The sequence below is a fragment of the Syngnathus scovelli genome, chromosome 11 (assembly GCF_024217435.2).
Source record: "Syngnathus scovelli strain Florida chromosome 11, RoL_Ssco_1.2, whole genome shotgun sequence".
Classification (NCBI taxonomy): Eukaryota; Metazoa; Chordata; class Actinopteri; order Syngnathiformes; family Syngnathidae; genus Syngnathus; species Syngnathus scovelli.
This window is the reverse complement of record NC_090857.1, coordinates 5,881,665-5,901,785: the sequence shown is the minus strand read 5'-3', so window position 1 is coordinate 5,901,785 and position 20,121 is coordinate 5,881,665. Positions and strand designations below refer to the sequence as shown.

The following is a 20,121-nucleotide window of genomic DNA, read 5'->3' as shown; positions in this document are numbered from 1 at the left end:
AATCCATATCTAATTGACACATCTATCAACGACAGAGGAAGAGGATTAGTAAATATAAGAAAATAAATATTGTTACAACAGATTTGATGTAGAACAACATTGCTTGTTACAACACAATTAGTGTAGATGTGCACTTATTGTGTTTGCTACAATGAAAAAGCTCAAATGTGCATAAATGCATGATAGAACCATGGTTATTTTGAAGATAACTTGCTTAACCTTTAAGTGGGTCAAGCAGGGGAATTATCCACGGGTGGCAGTAATGCACACTGAGTTGTTTGCGAGCTGGCAGAGGGACACTCGAAGAAGCTCTATTGGGACCGGAGGTCGTCTAGGCAACCGGTATACAGCAGGCAAGCCAAGCCTGGCTTCACCTGGTGCAACTTTCCTCTAAAGTTTTGTGCAAGGTTGACTCTTTTGGAGATGCCAACCAATAATGTTGCAGCACCTGGGAAAAAGGTAAGGAAAATATACAAAGAAAGAAAAAAAGAAATAACAGCATACTTGATATAGAGTGAAGTTAATGAGAACTATATAACATGGGCTCAGTGACTAAGTAACAGTGTAATTGTATTAACATACTTTTATTTGTATATTGTGCAAATTATAATATTTGTAATCACATTGTTTTTCATTTTACACTTCATCAGAAGGTGCCTGGTGCAAAGTTACAAAAAGCTACCAATAAGAGAAAGGTGAGTCATATATACTTCTTAAATTAAATCTATGAAAGTAAATGATGGGGAAAAAAAATATTTCATTGCAGGATGAAGAAGATGACTATGGTGATTATGGCTGGGAAGAAAGGACTCATGGCAAACCTGTTAAACCTGCTGATCAACTGGATCTCACTGATGCTGTAAGAGAGTTAACATGTATACAATAAATAAAATTAAATGGCATTTTAACATCATATTTAACTTCATATTTTACCCAGGATTCCATGAGCTCTGTTTATTTCTGTGTAGGAGTTGAATGAGGAAGTCACAAGGATTCTGACTGCAAAAAATCCACACGCGCCACAAAACATTGTCCGATACAGCTTCAAGGTCAGACAGACACAACAGCAGATAATACCAGAATAGAATGGCTCTTGTTATTTTGCTTACTTCATGTTATGTTTCCAGGAAGGTGCTTTCAAGCTGACCAGTGTTGTTGATCAGCTGGCTGTTCACTTTGTCTTGGATGGTTATCTCATACATCAGGACTCTGATGAGGCTCGCAGGCTGGCAGCCAGTGAAGACCTCTCTGAAGGTGCTCAAGAAAATCTTTTTGTCAATTCGGGTGTTATTACAACTGCAGGCGATGCTCTTTCTTTATGTTTGTGCAGAGCGCTTTATTGACTACTGTAGTTCATATGTTCTGCCGTTAGATGTCACTATCAACATGTGAAATTTAAAAGAGAAATGCGTTTCATGTATGAGTTTGTTTTTGATTCTGTGCAGCAACAGTTGATACGGGAACAGAACCGGATGAGGAGAAACCTGAAACATTGGTAAAAAATATATATATATTTGAATAAATATGTATATTTTTAATTTTTGGTTCTTGTAATTTTGGGATCTATAATTGTGGTAAACAGTGTAATTTCTTTGTTTGTTTTCTGTATAGGATACATCTGGTGATGGAGGTGAAGAAGAGGATGCTGGAGAAGATGACAGACCAGACAGTGCTTCTTCCAAAACAAAGGATCAGGAGCTAAAATGTACAAACCAGTTCAATTTCATCGAAAGAGCTTCCCAAACACTCAATAATGCAATGCGGGTAGGAATTTAAAAAGAAAAATCGTCTCTGAGAATGAAACATAATGTAAAATGTAGCCAGCATACCTCAAGACTTCAAGTTGTGTTTCCATGCAGGACAGAAGCTGCCAGACTGTACCACCTCCACGCTGCAATTATTCGGCCAGCGCTAATCAGGTCATAAATTCTCCGACTTCAATCTGCAGCAGACAATGTTCTCAAATGCTCACCTTTTCTTTTGTCTGTTCAGTGGGAGATATATGATGCGTACACGGAGGAGCTGCAGAAACAAGAAATGAAGAAAGAGAAGCAGAGAGCCTTTCAAACAAAGAAAGATGGGGACCAAAACAAAAAGAAGATTGTGAATGACACTCCGGTACCTCAATTTAGTTCCTCTACATCTACTGTATATAGATCTATACTTATTAATTAATATATCCCTCAATTAACTATTTTTCTGTAACGGTCAGGCTAATTTTTATTTGCCAATCAAGTGTTTTTTTATATCCGCAGAGTGATGACATCACCCAAATGGCCACGGCAGTCACACTATTGGAAAGAATGGTCAATCAGAATACATGTCATGAAATAGCACAAGGTGTGTTTATTCCTTCACACATTGCAATATGTCACACTGCTACTAAAACGTTATCTTCTTCGTTATGTCCTTTCAGATTTCAAATTTTTTGAGGACGCAGCAGATGAATTTCGAGACCAGGAGGGCACTCTTCTCCCCTTGTGGAAGTTCCAGTACGACAAAGCCAAAATGATGTGTGTCACGGCACTCTGCTGGTCAGTTTGCTCACCAACACGTCAAACAGATGACGAAGCAAGATGAATCACCAATGCACCTTATTCCACAGGAATGAGAAATATCCTGACCTTTTTGGTGTGGGATTGGGATCTTGTAAGTCGGTGACACGAGCGAATCAATACTTTGATTTTCTGAGAAGGGTACGTATGACTCAAGGGACGTTTTATCTTTCCTGTCTATTGACAGATGACTTCAGCAAACAGGGCCGCGGGATGCTCCTCTTCTACACGTTAAAGAACTCCACATTCCCCGAGTTTATTTTCCCGACAAGTTCCGGCGTCCTGAGCCTGGATATTCATAAGCGACATTCCTATCTGGTGGCTGTGGGTTTCCATGATGGATGCGTGTGTGTGTACAACTTGAAGAAGAAAAGCATGGAAGCTGAATACAAGAGCAATGCTAAAACTGGCAAGCACACTGATCCTGTCTGGCAGGTGAGCTATATCATATCCAAAAAGGTCAATCCGTAAATAGAAAATGCATAGATATATAATGTACGGTATTTTGTGATGACTTTTCGATCAGGTACGATGGCAGAGCGACGACATGGACAAAAACCACAATTTCTATTCTGTGTCCTCTGATGGCCGTGTTGTGTCTTGGACACTCATCAAGGTGTGCTGAAGTATTTATTCAGTTTGAATAATATCTGATGCAAATTGGCTTAGATGAACTCATGATCTGATCCTAGTCTTTGTTTACAGTTTTAAATCGATGTTAGTTTGTTACGTTTCTATGTTCTTCTGCTCATTATAGCCCGATGTGCTCTTTCAAATGATGTAGAAAAAGTGTGAATTCAATTTGAAATCCCTCATCCCTGTTCAAAATGTTGATTGCTCATTGAAATTGAATGAGTCTGCATTAAAGCACTTCATTAGACCGTAGGGCCTCTTTTCTTTTTTTATGACAAGTGAGCCAATAAATGTTTTTTGCACTGTGTGCAAGTGTTCACAATGATTTTGCATGTCTGCAGAATGAACTAGTCTTCTCTGACACTATCAGGCTCATGCTGGATGATGCTGTGCTCGATGGTCCTGAGGGAATTCGGGGGCGTAGCGCCGGTGAGATTTTACATTTTTGATGTGGTAACTTAGCGGGGCTTGCTTTTTTTCTAAATCACAGAATGCTTTATGTTCATTAGTCAGGTCATTGTGGACTACACATTTAAGTGCTGAAATAAACCACATCATTCTTGTCTACAGTTGGCGGAACATCCTTTGATTTTCACAAACAGAACGAGTCTCTTTTCGTCGTTGGCACCGAGGAGGGTAAAATACACAAGGTGTGTTGAAATTCATTGCAGCATCCGAGATTTGGCTGTGGATGAAGTGCCAATGGTTTGAAATACAGCAGCTGTGTGCACAAGCCATAAAGCTGATTTAGTTGGAGAGTATGCACTTTCTTTGGCATCACTCTCAGATTTGCAATCCAAACTGTGAAGTTCTTAAAATTAGACTTTTTTTTACAATTCTGTTTTCAGCTATCTTTTGTATATGGTAGCTTGTCTCTTTGGAATTACGGGATTTATTATGGCAACTGGTGATGTGTAGTTCACACAGTCTCGCACTATTTGTTTTACAATAAATTTTGTTTTCCATTCCTCAGTGCTCCAAGAATTATTCAAGCCAGTTCCTTGAGACTTACATTGCCCACAACATGGCAGTGGATGCACTGAAGTGGAATCCTTACCATCCAAAAGTTTTCATCTCTTGCAGCTCGGATTGGACCATCAAGATCTGGGACCATACTGTCAAGTAAGATGATTGGTGGATGAAAGATTCCAAAATCAGCGAACTGGTATTTTTTAAAATGCATCTGCCATTAGCATCATATAAATTGGGCAAGCCAGAAAGAATGAGTGAAAGCAGATTTGTTAAAAATCGTTCATTCCCAGCTGGGATCACAAGAATTCTGATTCTGATTCTTCTCATTGTTGCTCAATATATTTATTATGAAGACAGATTAAGTTTGTAATGTTTACCTGATTTTTTTTTTCAGCACTGCCATGTTAACATTTGAGCTCAGTGCTCCAGTTGGAGATGTGGCCTGGGCGCCGTACTCCTCCACTGTCTTTGCTGCCGTCACCACAGATGGATTGGTAAGAATCAGTCCAAAGCATCAATCTGAGATGAATATGACATTTTACTTATTACTTTTTAGCCAGTCAGTCATGAAGTCATTTTCGGTTTGGTTGCCATTACCAAACATTTCCAAAAGTAAATATCTAACACAATTAAAAAGATGTGAAGATAAAACTGTAGTGGATGAAGGTCATTTTCACTTAAACATTTTTGAGCTGTTCTTCAAGTATAAAGGCCAAGCTGATATTGAGAAAGTGAACAGTTCAGATTGTGTTCTCAAGCTCTAATCCAGTGATTAGATTTGTAAATGTCATTTTCTGATCTAAATGTCACCTGAATCCATTAAGAATGAACTGGCCGCACAATCATTCTCTTGGCTGGAATTGAGAAGATTAGCTTGAGAAGATTTTGCTGAAAAGAAAAATAATAGAAGCCCATCCTTTACTTTAGAGAAATTCCATCATTTTAAGTTGCAGCGCATAATGTCACCATATTCATGCATGACATTTGTCATTTCCTATGACATCACCTTGACTCATTCAGACTGATAGTTTCTGTGATTATATGTGTTTGTGAGGATAACAGATTGTCTGCTGGCCTGAGATGTGAGAAAAAATGCAACACAACTCGGTTCCTTTTCTTTTTTTGTTTTGTTTTTGGCAGATTTCACATCACAGCTGACACATGTGGAATTATAATGTCACAATGAAATATCAGCGGGCCCAAGTGAGATTGTTCTGAAAATCCCGTTTCAGTTCCTTTCCTTTTTGGGTATCGTCAAGTTAAAAGAACATGGATAGATATGCAATCACGTCACTGACCTTTAAACAATTCTTAGAAGACGTTACTAGAAAAGCACACATTAATTCACAGCTAAAGGGACACAGGGTGCGGAAAGTCCGTACTTCCAAGTGATGACTGTGTGTGTACTCAGTACTCACATCTCGTTCGCAGGCAAGTGACCCAGACACAATCATTCATCTGCTAGCTTGAAGGAGTGGGCCGCAGAGTTCACATATTATGTCGTGTCGTCCACCTCAGATACTCTTGAGTCGTCTTTCATCCAGACTTGACAATTCAGTTGATTTCCGTCTATATTGTTACGCTCTACAAACAGCTGGAGGAGGCACAGTAAAAAAAAATAATGGTGGTAGTAATTCTTTTCAGAACATGGGTGTAAAACTCCAAAGGCTAAAACGATACTACATCAATGAGTCATTCACAATTGCATTGTTATTTTGGTTTTCATTATAGCTTTCAATCATTTTGCGTTATTGCGCAATACTCTTCTAATCATGTTTCAGGTCCATGTTTTTGACCTGAGCATCAACAAGTATCAAGCCATCTGCCGGCAGCCCGTGGTGGCAAAAAATAAGAGCAAACTGACTCACATTGAGTTTAATCCTGTCCATCCAATCATCATTGTCGGAGATGACCGAGGCTCCGTCATCAGCCTCAAACTGTCCCCGAACCTCCGCAAGAAACCAAAGGTAACACTCAAAGAAAGACAAGAAGAAGTGGTGCAATGAAAATAGATTCAATTATAATAATCCTAATGTATGTTCAATTTTACAGCACATTGTAGGCCATACTCATAAACTGTTCTCTTAAACATCAAATACAGAATAGACACACACACAGGCCCATGGCACATCATTATTGACTATAGTCCTTGAGAATACATTTGGGGCCTAATTATAAAGTTCAGCACGGCTAACAATGCTCTCAGACCTCAGCATGGCAACTAGCCTTGAGACACAAGCACCCACTACAAATATTATTAACAATATGCTAAAAACATTCACCGAGCGGCCCCTCAGAAATAAAATGGAAAATCAACATTGGAAAAATTCTGGTTATTCAGGCAAAGTGTGTCATTCAGACGCAATTATTTGAGGTTTAAGCGGAGGAGACAATGAAGGAAAATGGGATTTTAATGAAGTTTGCAAAGTGTTTTTTATAATCTAATCATCTGCTAAATTAAGCCAAGCTGGAGGGCTGAAGTCACCGCCAGTGTTGTTCACAATCTAATGTGCTTCACATTCAAATTTGTAAGGATACTGTCATGCTGTGACGAGGGTAATTTGAAAGAAGCAAAAACAAATATTGGTAGAATATTGGAGCAATGCGTGTGTGTGTACATAGCCATGTTGTCATGCCAACCAAGACGTAAATTATAATCAATATTTTACAAATCCGTTTTTGATATGCGGTGTAGATCGTGTTTTTTTTTCATTGTTTCCAATACGCTGACTACAACCAGCTTAACTGGGTATGTCATCTTCTGGTGTTTATTTAAAAAAGGCCATGTGTGTGTGTGTTTGTAGGGAAAGAAAGGTCAAGAGCTGCCCGAAGGTCCTGAAGTGGAAGTGGCCAAGATGGAGAAGCTACTCAATCTACTGAGGGACTCGGAGCAAAGCAGTGTGAAGTGACCTTCATGGTTTCCTGGCAAAGGTTTATTCAGTGAGTGTAAAAAGAAATGTCAACACATCACTTTTGTTCCTGACGGCAATTGTTGGTTTGTCTCTTTGTGAAATGGGGAAAATAATAGAATCTTCTTGAATTTTTTTCCACAAATGTCATTCAAATGATGCTGTGGAATTCTTGCGATTAAATTGAAACATTTATAAGAAATTACCGATAGGGGCAAATAAGGTTACAAATGAATCAGAATGAGATTTTTTTTTTTTCGTCATCGAAGAAATGACTCAGATTCAATTATAAAATACATTTATTTATCTACTTGTTACAGGCAACACAGTGGACTGCAGTGCACTTGAGCAGTGATTCACAAAAGGCAATTCCATATATATTGTTATGTGTGGGAGAGCATTCTTCTAAGTGAGCATCAAAACAAATTCAACACCTTCAGAGCAAAACCAGAACAAATGATGTGATTGACTTGCACGTGCAGTCCTGGGCAACATTCCAGTCATGACCCAAGAGTCTTTAGACTTCATTGTAGAGTACAAGGGAAAGCTTGGCTTTGAATCACCATGCTGCGGGTTGGTTGCTCTTGTTCAGTGAAGCACCACTCAATGTCCTCCTGACATCTTGCCGTGGACACATGCAAGCACTCTGTCCATTAGCTGTGATTTGTTCATTCCGCCGCTCGGATTTTGTGGAAGAAGGATGCTCGTTCGTGTTGCTTTGACACCGTGAAACCTGCTCTCTCGCTGTGTTTACTGTTTTGTTCTGTTTGTTTGACCGCAGCCACACTATAAAGACAAATCTATTTAGGATGCTTGGCCGTTACAGCTGCAGCTAGTAAAAGGAAGCAAGCTTATATAGCGTCCCCTAGATGTCGTCTCATTCAGGTTAGAGTCAGTGGGACTTTGTGCAAGGTAGAAGCAGATGATATTATGAGGAAAAGAGTACTCGGGCACCCCAACATAGTTCTTCAGTTTCCTTTCTATGACACAGTGTCTGAGAAAATACTCATTCATTTCAAATGATCTTTGCCAATGTGCCAAAAATTGTATTTACCGTATTTTCTCCACTATAAGGCTTGAGGATTATAAGGCACACCTTCAATGAATGGCCCATTTTAAAACTTTGTCCATATATAAGGTGCACCGGATTATAAGGCGCACCTTCAATGAATGGCCCATTTTAAAACTTTGTCCATATATAAGATATATACATTTGGCCCACAGGCCAGACTTTGGAGACGCCTGCCGTAGTGGCTCAATATTGGTCCATATATAAAGCGCACCTGATTATAAGGCGCACTGTCGGCTTTTGAGAAAATTGGAGGTTTTTAGGTGCGCCTTATAGTGCAGAAAATACAGTACTTTTAAAAGCAGAGGTGGTCATTGATGTTGAAGAGGACACGGATATAGTGTGGCCTCTTCAAGGGTTATGTAACAGCTCCCGTAAGGAGTTCTGGCACACAGATTGCTTGGATTTATGAGTGACAATGGCGCACACGTCCCCGTTGTCAGCAATATGCTGAGATGAAATGACGGGATATATTTAGAAACCACCTACAGCATTCATTTCCCTCACTTTGTGTGTATTAAACGTCGACTTCTAGACATCGGAGCTATTTGTTGGTGGTTTTAAATTCACAAAGCCATGCCTAATTATTGCTTTCCCCAATTGAGTCCGGGTGCTTCCTGGCACCTTTTCCTCATTGCTACATAAGACTCCTCCCATTGCAGTCAGGAAGTCAGGAGGTACTTTTCATTTAGAGGCCTGCCTTCTCCCTCACTGGGAGACAGAACCATCAGTCTGTCTGGGCTGGAAGGGACCCTGCATGCTCGATAAATGACAAGACACAAGAGGAGGAGGAAGAGGGCGGCAAATGCGTTACACACAATGGCCACCAATGCTGCTGTGGACAGTGCTGCCACACTCTCTTTAGATTCCATTGTAGGATCCATAAGTCTTCATGAAGCAGCCAGTTGTGATTGTTTGTTATCTAAAGGGTTCATTGCCCACATTTGATAAGCTAATAAATAAAATGAGCATAAAGTAATTGTTCTTCCATGCAGCGCATTTTACTTCCACTTGATTGACAAGGTTCGAGATTTAAAATGTTTGCTGGTATGGCCGACTCTGCAGAGGCTCAATCGAAATACGGCAGCGGATGATTGCCAGTGTCTGAAAGTGATGGAAAAAAAATAATGCAATCAGAATTAGGCTGGTATAGAATGACACATACCTGGAATGCTATTTCAGGAAGTCGGTAAAATGGAAATAGCGTCACTGGAGAGAGAAAGCAAATTGAGCAGAAAATGAGATGATAAATTTGTGCTCTTTGCTTGATACTAAATTATGGAATAAAGAACCAAAATAGCAAAAGCTCCTTTTATATTCTGCAGAGACTGCATGAATCGGTTTGCTTAAAACGTCTGCAGGTGTGAATTTCATCTTCATAGACCAAACTTATATAAATTAACCGTTTAAATTAAGTTTATCTAACCTAAATAAATCAAATCCTAGTAATTCAGTTAAATCAACCTCAATAAATTACAATGACCCAACTTGACTACATTTAGCGAGACCGTTCAACATTGAAAGAGATTTTTTTTTTCTTCCCCAGCATGACTGCATACGATATCTTCCACATCACTATCTTGGCAGGAGTAATAACCAGACACAAGCAGAACAAATATTTTTTTTTATTTCTAATTTTAGCAACCCGAACAGCTGAGTAAATAGCTGTGGGTGCCACTGCCAACCACATGACGCTTTGAGTCAAGTATGCGTTTGTTATTATCGTGTTTTGTAGTGAGGCCATCGCTTCAATTCAGTGCTGAAATTGGGACTGGCCTAAATTGGAATTAAATTTTAACCGACTCCAGTTACAGCACCCTATACAAACATCTCAAAATGTTAATCAAAGTCAAACCGATTAGGAACTTTACCCCAAATCTGGCGTCATTATTTTACATGTGATCTGAGCAGAGCAATTTGGTGTGAATTGTCATTAAAGTTAAATTAAAAACAAATCAGGAGGCCTGCCTAATTGCGCGAGATAATTGTTTCTTGTCTGATAGTGGCAAAACATGTTAACAGTAATTAGGCAAACAACTCGAGCTAACAAAAAAGACCAAGTTTGCTCTCAATTTATGAGGGCCACTCTGTAAGAAAATGTTCCAGCTACTCACTCCCATGAAAAGCATATTAGAAAGACGCATCCCCAATGATCCATCAAAAATGATTTAAATGAAAAAATATTTTTTGCTGCAGATCATGCATCTTTTTTCCTTCTATTTGATCAAAAGTTAACTGCATATTTGTATAATAGTTGCTTACTTACCGAGCAGGCTCTTCTGAATGAACATGCAGCTTTTGCTTATGTTTCACTGGCCACCGTGTGTTCACGTGGATCCAAGTGCTCCTCGCCAGATTCTCATGCTCTTTCCGTTTGTGTGCTGCCCTCCCCCCATCTCCATCTGTTCATCAAACACAATCAAAGATGAGGCAGCATAGCTTGAGGAGTTGTGTGATAGCAGAGACGGACGGAGAGCATGGCAGAGAGAGAGAGAGAGCGAGAGAATGGGAAGCGGAGGCGGGGCTGAGTTAGAGTTAGTGGGTGTCAGCAGTGATATCAAGCGCAAAAGAGAAGGGGAACAGTTTGAATGCAATTACATCAGGATCCTGCTGCAGCAGTTGTTATGGCCAACAAGCACATTGCAGTGCAGAGGGCTGACAAAACAAGTTCAGCACAGCGGAGCATGTCTTTGGGGAAAACTGCAATTAGTGATGCTTTGGATTTATATTTAAGAGCTAAGAACCCATGATAATAAACACTTCTCTTCCTCAAGACAAAAAGAACCTGAGACTTAAAGCGATAAAACCATTTTACTGCAAGCTGGTCACCCCAGTCACCATTTTTTACAATCCTCCTCGGGAAGCGAGGAACTATCCCAACTGACTTCCAGAAAGGGAAAGCAGCCTACACCGTGTGCTCTTCCATCATTGGGCACGTAGAGTCAGACTCATTCTGTCAGTGAATAGAAGCGTAACCCACGCTGTCAGACAAGTTCGACAGCATGAGTGGCCCCTGAGTCATGCATTCCTAATCACTAATCCCTCACAAACCTGACACATCAGATGGATGGTGTCTAATAATGTGAATAATCTGCAAAAGATTAGCTGTTATGTCCAATGATAACTTCTATTTGTGTGTTCGAGGTGATTTCCAAAAAGACAGAATGCAATTGTATAAAAGTTTGCATCATTGATGATGATTTGTATCGAGGCCACCAGCGCAGAATGCAGCGGTTATGTTTCGGGTCACTTTTCTGCTACGTAATCACAGCAAATTGTCTAGCAGGTCATGAAGGAGCAAAGCAGTCCCAGACCATTGGATTGCTAACACCATTTCTGACTGTGTTTATTTTACACCAAATGTAAGAGTGCAAAATAGATAAATAAAAAAAATCCAAAATGAAATACACTAAATTCTGTCTGTATAAAATTCTGCCATTTCCCATAAAATGAACTGGCGGAAAAAATGCAGGCAAAAAATGCATCAAACATGAATATTTTGCAGTATTAAAAAAGAATTGGCACTGTAAAATGAATATGATGACACAGCATACAGTATGGTAGTGCAATAAATAAAAGGTTATCCTTTATTTTATAGTTCGACTGTACCGTGGCCGTGGGGCCTACTGTACACGTCGATGAAGGGAGCGACCGCCCTCTACTGGTAGGTTATGTCACTAACACAGCCCTGCAAGCCACTGCATTGCATTTTCTGCCAAAATCATTTCCAGAAAAAACAAGTCTTTACATATGAGACCTTACTAACATTACACTATACCAGGAAATTAAGTCAGAAGTTATACCATTGGGGAGAAATTAGAAATATCAAATAAAAAAATATACAAATATTTTTCATGTGAAATACTTTATTGTACTTTGCGCTGCTGTTAAGGCTCAAGTTCTCTTAGCATACTGAGAAGCTTCTCCATCTTTGCTACTTCTGCCTCAGGGCCTTCAACCAAATCACGACCTTTCTTCCCCTACACATGCACAAGCACACACAGCCAAATAGACATATACAAATTGTAACACAACGTCACTTTTTTTTTAAAAATCTGATGTGGCACTTTACCTTTGGTTTTTTGCGGAGGTTCGGAGACAGTTTGAGGCTGATAACAACGCCTCTGTCATCACCAACTACGATGACGGGATCGACAGGGTTAAACTCAACGTGAGTCAGCTTAGTCTTCTTTTTATTTACCACCGGCTGCTGGCAGATAGCCTGATACTTGTTGATGACAAGGTCAAAAACATGAACCTGAAAAATAATATCAGAGCACTTAGCGTGCTGAACAAACAACATCCATATTGTGTGTTTAATTAAGCGGGGTGACTTTAGAATCTGCGTCCAAATCGTGCAGCTAAATTTTGTGGTACACTCATGAGGTCTGATGGAGTCGTTTCAAGTAATTCAGTGAGCATGTGCTCTTCATGGACTGTATGTGTGGGTGGGTCAGATGACCCCCGTGTCAAATGTGTTCCCGCTATCTGTGCCGGCCCCGCTGCACACAAAGAATGTACTGTGTTTTGTAGAGTACAGCCGAGCACAGACGGCAGCTTGTCCAACTCTGAAATGATGTTGTTGTTTTTTGAGGTGAGAGGCGGAGCCGTGCTAAAGCGTCCCTTGATTGCAACCATACTGCACACAAAGCGTTATCGTTTCAAATGACTCTTACCAAACCATCTGTGGTGACACCAACAAAGACAGTAGAGGAATACGGCGCCCAGTCCACATCGCCAACTGGTGCATTCAATTCAAATGTGAACATTGGGACGCTGGAAAAGGAAAAAAAGCCAAGGCTCACTCACTTCCATGAAAACTATTAAGTATCACAAATAAACAGTGTAAATTTAAAGTTCCAAAAATAATGTTGCATGTCATCATTCATGAAACAACCTGTAGTCCTGGTCCCAGATCTTCACAGTCCAATCCGAACTGCAGGAGATGAAAACCTTTGGGTGGTAAGGATTCCACTTCACCGTATCCACTGCCATGTTGTGAGCCTCGTATGTCTTGAGGTACTGGCTTGAGTAATTTTTGGAGCACTAGATAATGAGAGAATGATGAAAAGAGGAAATGTTGAATACTGCTTTTACTATACTGGAAAGGGAAGTCATGAAAAGATACATTTGCAGATACGTATTGTCATCAATCCACCAGAGACACAACAGCTCTAAATATGTTGAAGAAAATCTTTATCTAAGTAACTTAAGGTTGAGTATCGCCATTTTTTTACTCTACAGTCCTGATTGCAGTGACAAAGCCCACACTCAGAAGACTAAATCAATTTTATGGCTTTTAGGCACAGCTGCTGTATTTCAGACATCTGACAGTTCATCTCAGCCAAATCTCAGTGGGTGGAATGATTTCTCCCAGCCTACCTTGTGTATTTTTCCTTCCTGAGTGCCAACTACGAAGAGATCGTCAATCTGTGGGTGAAAGTCAAAGGATGTGCCACTAGCTGCAGACAAGAAGTATAAGAGGCTTAATAGAGCAATGCACGTGACAGACAACAAACGGAAAGCTAATTCAACGTTGTGATTGCTACAATGTCTAGAATATTTTCAAAGTCACACAAAAAGTGAAAACTCACCGTTTGGAAGCTCCTGAATGCCTTCTAGCCAATCAGACACAGTATAATCCAGTACTAGTCTGATAGCATCGGTGAAGACAAGCTCGTTCTGTGGACATTTAAATACATTGTGATGCACTTTAATGTCCAGTTTTGTATAAATGCATATATATATATATATATATGTATATATATATATATATATATATATATATATATATATATATATATATATATATATATATATATATATATATATATATATATATATATAAAATTTCCCAGTAATTTCTCTAACCTTTCTGAGCGTCCATGACACAACTCGGCCATCCGAAGACACTGAATAAAAATTGAGGCTCTTGTCATTCTGCCAGCGAACCTGAATATTTTTTTTTTAAATGGCTGAATGACTATTGAAACAACTAACCAAACTTTTTGTGAGTTTGCATTTTTGATGCACTTCCCCCTACCTGCCACACGGGGTCAGTGTGCATGCCATTGTTAACGGTGCTCTTGTACTGAGGGTCCTGTCCTTTGTTTTTCAAGTTGTACACACACACGCATCCATCATGGAAACCGACAGCCACAAGGTAGGAATGCTGCTTATGGATATCAAGGGTCATGACCCCAGACCCTGTCGGAAAGATGTACTCGGGGTAGGTAGAATTCTTCAACGTGTAGAAGAGGAGCATCCCGCGGCCTTGTTTGCTGAAGTCATCTGCCGTTGGAATGGATAGAAGTTGTCTTAATTGAAGTCTCATTTAAAGATGTAAATAACTTTCCTAAATTTTTTTTTCTTTGTCCCAGTTTTTTTTTCTCTCTCTCTTGCACGGACGGTTTTCATAACAATAAATTAACAATGATATAATTTGGAAATGTTCATATTTAGTCACATGTATGAATTTTGCAACAATGTCATAGCTATCAATTACAAAACCTGGTGAAATCCGTATTTCTCACGCTTTATAGGTCAAACTTTAAAACAAAAAGACACTCAGTGTGGGAAAATGTGTTAAGGGACACAAAATTCCATCTCTGATTACAATTTGCTGCTAACCAGAGTTTTTTTTTTTTCACCTCAATATTTCTTCTAGACTTACATGATCCCAGTCCCACACCGAAAAAATCTGGATACACAAAATTCCTACGAAAGAAGGTATATTATTAGTCCTCTTACCTTCCAGTGAGTGCTTGATGATGTGAATGAGCAAACCTACCAGCAGAAGGCAGTGACACACATCATTTTGGCTTTGTTATACTGGAACTTCCACAGTGGGAGAACAGTACCCTCCTGCTCCCTAAATTCATCAGCCGCATCCTCAAAGTATTTGAAATCTGAAAGGAAATACAAGGCGAGAAGAAATAATAGTATTTTTCTTGATACTGCACCATAACATCCATAGACAAAAAGAATAAACAGTGAACACCTTGTGCTACTTCATTAAATGTGTTCTGATTGACCATCCGCTCTAATAGCATGGCTGATTTGGCTACTTGGGTGATGTCATCACTCTGTAGAAATAAAAGACAGACAAAAATGGACGATAAACAGATTGCTATCACGTCCAATGCATAGTTAGTGTGACTCACCGGTGTCTCAATGAGTTTATTTATGTCATAGTCCTTATTGTTTTCTCTTTTCTGCAGCTCTTCCATGTAAACGTCATATATGTTCCACTGCAAAGGCCAAACAAGAAACATCACAATATTCCAAAAGTGAGTATTTCTAAACAACTCAGATGTATGAAATATGTTTTAAATGAAAAAAAATCAGAGAATTCTCAACCTGGCAAGCGTTTGCAGTGTAGTTGCAGCGTGGCGGAGGAATTGTTTGGATACTTCGACCCTGCAGGAAAATATTAACGGACCTTAATTGTGCAATTGATAGTTTTATGTACTATAACAAACCCACAGGTTTGAAAAGTTAGATAACTGTTGGGAAATAAAGTGTGAATCAAATGAATTGTCCTTTCTATACCTGCAGTGGATTATTGAGGGTTTGAGAGGCTCTTTCGATAAAGTTGAACTGGTTTGTAACTTTTGGCTCTGCTGGTATGTCATCTTCTACGACCTCCTCTTCCTCGCCTCCATCGCCATCCGCATCGCCATCGCCAGATCCTTCCTGTACGGAAAATCAACTAAATTTGACCGAGCATCTTTAAGAGGACATTATTGAGAGATTAAAAAGTGAATTGAAGATACTGCAACCCAACAAGAACAACTACTTCAGATCACATGACGCCTTACCTCATCAGCAGAATCTTCTCCTTCCTCTCCCGTTGCTGGAAAATCATCAAATCATTTAATATAAATACATCAAGACATTATCACAATATGCCGCTAATGGAATTTCCCACCATCTTCGGTGAGTTCCTCAGGTGTTGTCGCATGAATTTCATCAATGTCTTGATGTTCGAGACAACCCTCCAAGACAAAGTGAACCGCCAAGTGATCAACAGCCGTGGTCAGCTTGTAAGCACCATCCTGGAAAATACAAAGCGGCGATGAGACGATGAAGGATAGAAAAGTAGACACAATAAAGTCACAAGAACCCTTACATGAAATTTGTAGTGGGCAAGATTTTGCGGGGCATGTGGATTTTTTGCTGTCAGAGTCCGTGTTATTTCCTCTTTCAGCTCCTGTCAGGAGAAAGAAAAAAAAAGCCCGGAAAATTCAGTACATACTAGACTTGAGTAAATTTGCTCGTACAAGTGATAAACTGATGATTTGTGTCAGTCTTACAGCTTCAGTGAGTTCCAATTGCTCTGGAGGCTTAATAAGTTTCCCCGGATCGTCATCGTCCTGAAATACATATACGTGATTAAATATTTTTGTTGATGGCTTGAAATGTTAGTTGTGCACACAAAACCACATTACGTCAAAAATGATAATCATCTGCAATGCATGCAACTCACCTTTTTCTTGTTCGATTTGAATGACTTGGCAGGGTGCTTCGGTCATGACAGCACATTGCGAAAAACAAAGACGGTTAGGAGTAGTGTTACAATTAGTCTATTTGTTTTGACTGACACTTTTAAAGGAGAGCATGTTAAAAGTCAAATATAATTTAAAATAGACAGTACTTACTTGATCTTTGCTCATCTTTTCCTATCTGTATTTTTCCGCAAATGTACCACACCCAATGATTAACTGCAGTTCTTCCTTTGAACTCTTTTGGGGATGACATAATAAAGGTTTTGATGACATGAGTGTTAATGCAAAGATGACATGATGTTGATGCAACATTTTTGATCAATATGATGTAACACTTACAGAATAATAAGATTTTTTTTCACGTGTGGGGAACCCTACTCGCCCCCTCATAATTGCCCCTGTAATTTATCATGTTTACAATGGATAACTGGTTGCCTTTCTGGTTCTATTCCCTGGAGACCCCTGAGGAACCCAACATGGCTGGCAGAGGATGCTTTAAGGCTGAAGGCCTTCACACCACAAGATTTTCATCTCTTATTTGGACTGCTTTATCTTACGTGGGACAAGAATTGCTGTAAGTTCATTTAAAAAAAAAATTCCAATGTAACATTTTGTCGAGTAGATGCACTTGCAGATAATAGACAACAGAGCAGATGTATCTGTTTTAATTCGACCGGTGGCAGTTTTTAGATAATTATTCGGCTTGATTGATTCCATCGCTCTAAAATGAGGCTCAAAGTTCAATCAAGCCTGACTTCTTGCATCTCCATGATGTAATGGGTCATTATTCAAAACACTGTTTCTATAATGGGAGATTGATTACTGTTATTATTCAGTCAAGTTGCTGCTGCTGCTGCTGCTGCTGCTGCTGCCGCTGCTGCTGCTGCTGACAAAGCTTGAGGTGGGTGTGGGGATATGCAACGAAAATCATGTAGCCCAAGAGGACACTGAGACTATAATAATGATAAATACGGTATAATTGCAAGATATTATGCAAAGAACTTTTGTTTTTACAGAATTTTTTTTTTTTTTATCACTGAATGACAATAATCAACACAGTATAAACACCAAATAAACACACAAACCTTATTAGTTACTCAATGAAACATCAGATCAATAATCGCTTTAGAAGTGCTTTCCACGGTTATCCCAGTTCATGTTTTCCAGTAGGAGCAAACCACTGCTTACTGGCTGGAACGTGTTACGAGATACGTTTGCAAGAAGGCTCTATCTTGTGCTAATGGAAGCAGCTGCCTTGACTGACCTATTTCAGTGAGTCACAGTTGCACTCTTCCAGCACACTGGCTATTGTGCAACTGTAATGTTTCAGGTGACTTGAGGCAAAAAAAACAAAAAAAATCCTTCACATTCACTATGCTGGTTTAGAGCAAGACAGTCTGACCATGTTTCTTGAAAGTGGGAGGACACTTCTCTAGGTGATAACTCTTGTGAGCAGCTCAAAACACTTGAGTTTGATTTTATCAGACTGAAATCAGACTCCTACCCATAATCTGGGAAGTGCTTTCGGAGGTGACGACACCTCCTCCTTGCTCTCATCTTATTTTCAGCTTCTGCTACTTTTCACCTCAGTGTTACTTCCTTGAGGCGGATTGCACTTTTTACGTCATCGCATCTAATGGTAGCTAATGCAACAAAACAACTGCTCACAGTACCAAATTCCGCTTTTTTAAAAATTGTTTTTTAAGAATAATTTCCCTCTCAGTCTTGATTTATCGAAGAAACAATTAACTCCCTGAATGTCACTTTTTCTTCTTGTTAAGAATCAGCTTTACCATCTGACAGTCCAGGCTACCAGAAAAAAGCAAACAGGAAATGTGTTATATTTAGTCGAGGATATAATATGACATATCAGGCTACTGGAACATATCTCAGCTAAGTTTGCAAGTTTGGCACTGGAGCCATTTTAGTCTGCCAGAATGTGTGACGCTAATCAAATAGCAAGACCGGGATCCATTTTCTTTCATAAGCAATTGTTAATAATGTCAAAATGTTCCTAAATCTTTGATTGACAGCAGGGCGTAAAATACACTATCACAATACAATTTACAATACATATTCATATTAACACAGTTTATTTTTCTCATTAGAAACATAAATAATATATTGTACTCATGTTTTATCCACAGGCACACATTCTCACTAGATAGTGTATATACATTATTAAAATATAATATACTATTCAGTCAATAAAATATCGACCCTGATATTTTAAATAAGATACTATAGGCAATGTCTTCCGTCTTCACAATATTCGGCCACAATGAACAACAAAAGGAGATTTGTGGACTCTTTCACATTCCCGCCAGCTTCCAAATATACTCAATGCTAATCATCAACCTAATAAATTAAATAAACATAAAACTCTTGTTTTGTCTACAAGGAAGGGAGGGGGGGTAAACAGGATGAGATGTGACAGGTCACATGTAAACGTGAATGTAGCACCTCCAGCTCTTTTGAATCGTTGTGGATGCCATCCTACAATCAGCAGTTTTGTTTGTCCTGCTCAAGTGTTCCAAAAGTTCCTCTCCTTTATTCCCTCAGACCACATGATTCATCTGGAACACAAACAGAAAGAAACACATTGCCTTATTCTCAAAAATCAAAATCTCTACTTGCAGTCCATGTCAGCTAAATAAAATACTTACACTGGTGAAATGCACAGTGCAGATGATAGTGATGACGAGTAGGCCGATGATAATGGAAGCAATCGCCACATAGAGAGCATTCTTGCCCAGCCGCCTCGAGCCATCATAGTCACCATTATAATAGCTGTTCCTAGACTGAGGACGTCACAAAAAAAAAATAATAATTAGAACATTTTGGGTTATATAAGCACTAGAACATTGAGTTGCAAAAAATAAAACTATAACTTAAGCATTGTAACTAATATATAAATAAATAAATGACAGCATAAATGTACAGTTAATAAATAGAGAAATTAATTACATTTCTATTATGTTTTTGTTTGTATAAAATGATTGAAATCCATAATGTTACACTGAAAGACTTTAAACTTGTACATACCATAATAGAGAAGACCAAAGCCACAACGTTGACAGGATATGCAGGACAAAAACAAGTGAGCATAGTTAAAATGAGGTAACTTCGAAGTGGTGGTTCCTTTTCCTCTGTTGAACTGTTATCACCAAACTGACTCTCACTCAGTGAACTTTTCACCTGCTGGTTAAGCACTCCAAGCGCCATTTTAACCAACACCAAAAAAAAAAAGGTCAGAGAAGGGGAAAAGCCTCAGAAGAAATTCTCAATGACTAAATTCTAAAGTCCAATAATCCTGATATGAAAAGTTCGACGCCGCAGATCGAAAAATCTTGTGTTGACGATTCCGGTCCGCTTGTAACATAAAACATGAGAAGAGAGGGAGTAAGGACGGCTGAGGAGAGAAGGGTGAGGATCACTGACCCTATTGGCCCCCATCCAGTAGAGGAATACAACCG

The 20,121-nt window shown here is 39.2% G+C and overlaps 3 protein-coding genes and 2 long non-coding RNA genes across 16 annotated transcripts; 2 read left to right on the top strand and 3 right to left on the bottom strand.

The window, feature by feature from the left end:
• Window positions 1–331: 331 nt before the first annotated feature.
• On the bottom strand, window positions 332–6,155 carry LOC125976729 (uncharacterized). Of its 10 annotated transcripts, none has more exons than XR_011087686.1 (8): window positions 6,029–6,155; window positions 4,538–5,754; window positions 4,246–4,303; window positions 1,617–2,022; window positions 1,110–1,248; window positions 934–999; window positions 822–857; window positions 332–448 (listed from the first exon to the last, which is right to left on the bottom strand). It is a non-coding gene; the product is annotated as an uncharacterized lncRNA (long non-coding RNA). The 10 variants fall into 10 exon arrangements; XR_011087692.1 differs by having other exon boundaries at window positions 934–995; XR_011087688.1 differs by lacking the exon at window positions 332–448 and having other exon boundaries at window positions 725–857; window positions 934–1,248; window positions 4,538–4,679; window positions 4,971–5,048; window positions 5,579–5,754.
• Window positions 340–8,283, top strand: LOC125976721 (dynein axonemal intermediate chain 1). Its single transcript, XM_049732564.2, has 20 exons — window positions 340–459; window positions 651–695; window positions 767–859; window positions 969–1,049; window positions 1,128–1,254; window positions 1,446–1,495; window positions 1,612–1,764; window positions 1,860–1,919; window positions 1,993–2,118; window positions 2,256–2,340; window positions 2,417–2,534; window positions 2,606–2,649; window positions 2,743–2,990; window positions 3,082–3,171; window positions 3,530–3,617; window positions 3,759–3,838; window positions 4,162–4,310; window positions 4,555–4,654; window positions 5,942–6,127; window positions 6,965–8,283. The coding sequence occupies exons 1-20, from the start codon at window positions 424–426 to the stop codon at window positions 7,067–7,069; spliced, it is 2,064 nt and encodes a 687-aa protein (XP_049588521.1). The 5' UTR covers window positions 340–423; the 3' UTR covers window positions 7,070–8,283.
• Window positions 8,284–9,114: 831 nt separating this feature from the next.
• LOC125976723 (dynein axonemal intermediate chain 1) lies at window positions 9,115–18,582 on the bottom strand. 3 transcript variants are annotated; one of them, XR_007484493.2, is made up of 20 exons: window positions 16,799–18,582; window positions 16,627–16,662; window positions 16,454–16,513; window positions 16,270–16,350; window positions 16,069–16,195; window positions 15,959–15,993; window positions 15,690–15,833; window positions 15,498–15,557; window positions 15,139–15,388; window positions 14,929–15,046; window positions 14,812–14,855; window positions 14,182–14,429; window positions 14,010–14,090; window positions 13,733–13,820; window positions 13,521–13,600; window positions 13,036–13,184; window positions 12,815–12,914; window positions 12,211–12,396; window positions 10,405–10,540; window positions 9,115–9,347 (listed from the first exon to the last, which is right to left on the bottom strand). XR_007484493.2 is itself a non-coding variant. In XM_049732568.2 (20 exons), exons 1-20 carry the CDS (start codon window positions 16,811–16,813, stop codon window positions 12,026–12,028), a joined length of 1,917 nt encoding a protein of 638 aa, XP_049588525.1. In that variant the 5' UTR covers window positions 16,814–18,582; the 3' UTR covers window positions 11,606–12,025. The 3 variants fall into 3 exon arrangements, 1 of the variants encoding a protein (XP_049588525.1); XR_007484492.2 differs by having other exon boundaries at window positions 9,115–9,242; XM_049732568.2 differs by lacking the exons at window positions 9,115–9,347; window positions 10,405–10,540 and adding an exon at window positions 11,606–12,118 and having other exon boundaries at window positions 15,139–15,223; window positions 15,302–15,388.
• Window positions 14,331–15,695, top strand: LOC125976731 (uncharacterized). The gene is made up of 3 exons (XR_007484496.2): window positions 14,331–14,480; window positions 14,806–14,867; window positions 15,359–15,695. It is a non-coding gene; the product is annotated as an uncharacterized lncRNA (long non-coding RNA).
• Window positions 18,583–18,721: 139 nt separating the features above from the next.
• LOC125976728 (transmembrane protein 233-like) lies at window positions 18,722–20,069 on the bottom strand. The gene is made up of 3 exons (XM_049732574.1): window positions 19,691–20,069; window positions 19,312–19,446; window positions 18,722–19,221 (listed from the first exon to the last, which is right to left on the bottom strand). Exons 1-3 carry the CDS (start codon window positions 19,868–19,870, stop codon window positions 19,204–19,206), a joined length of 333 nt encoding a protein of 110 aa, XP_049588531.1. The 5' UTR covers window positions 19,871–20,069; the 3' UTR covers window positions 18,722–19,203.
• Window positions 20,070–20,121: the final 52 nt, after the last annotated feature.

What these genes read in the sequence shown, in the direction of transcription:
- LOC125976721 (XM_049732564.2), top strand. Translation starts at nt 424, where the DNA reads ATGCCAACCAATAATGTTGCAGCACCTGGGAAAAAG. An exon ending in TTGTCCGATACAGCTTCAAG is followed by an intron (nt 1,050 to 1,127) that starts GTCAGACAGACA and finishes TTATGTTTCCAG; the next exon opens with GAAGGTGCTTTCAAGCTGAC. An exon ending in TGTGTCACGGCACTCTGCTG is followed by an intron (nt 2,535 to 2,605) that starts GTCAGTTTGCTC and finishes CTTATTCCACAG; the next exon opens with GAATGAGAAATATCCTGACC.
- LOC125976723 (XM_049732568.2), bottom strand. An exon ending in ATTTAATGAAGTAGCACAAG is followed by an intron (nt 15,047 to 15,138) that starts GTGTTCACTGTT and finishes ATTTCCTTTCAG; the next exon opens with ATTTCAAATACTTTGAGGAT. An exon ending in CATTCAGGAGCTTCCAAACG is followed by an intron (nt 13,601 to 13,732) that starts GTGAGTTTTCAC and finishes TCTTGTCTGCAG; the next exon opens with CTAGTGGCACATCCTTTGAC.
- LOC125976728 (XM_049732574.1), bottom strand. Translation starts at nt 19,870, where the DNA reads ATGGCGCTTGGAGTGCTTAACCAGCAGGTGAAAAGTTCACTGAGTGAG. An exon ending in CTTTGGTCTTCTCTATTATG is followed by an intron (nt 19,447 to 19,690) that starts GTATGTACAAGT and finishes TGACGTCCTCAG; the next exon opens with TCTAGGAACAGCTATTATAA.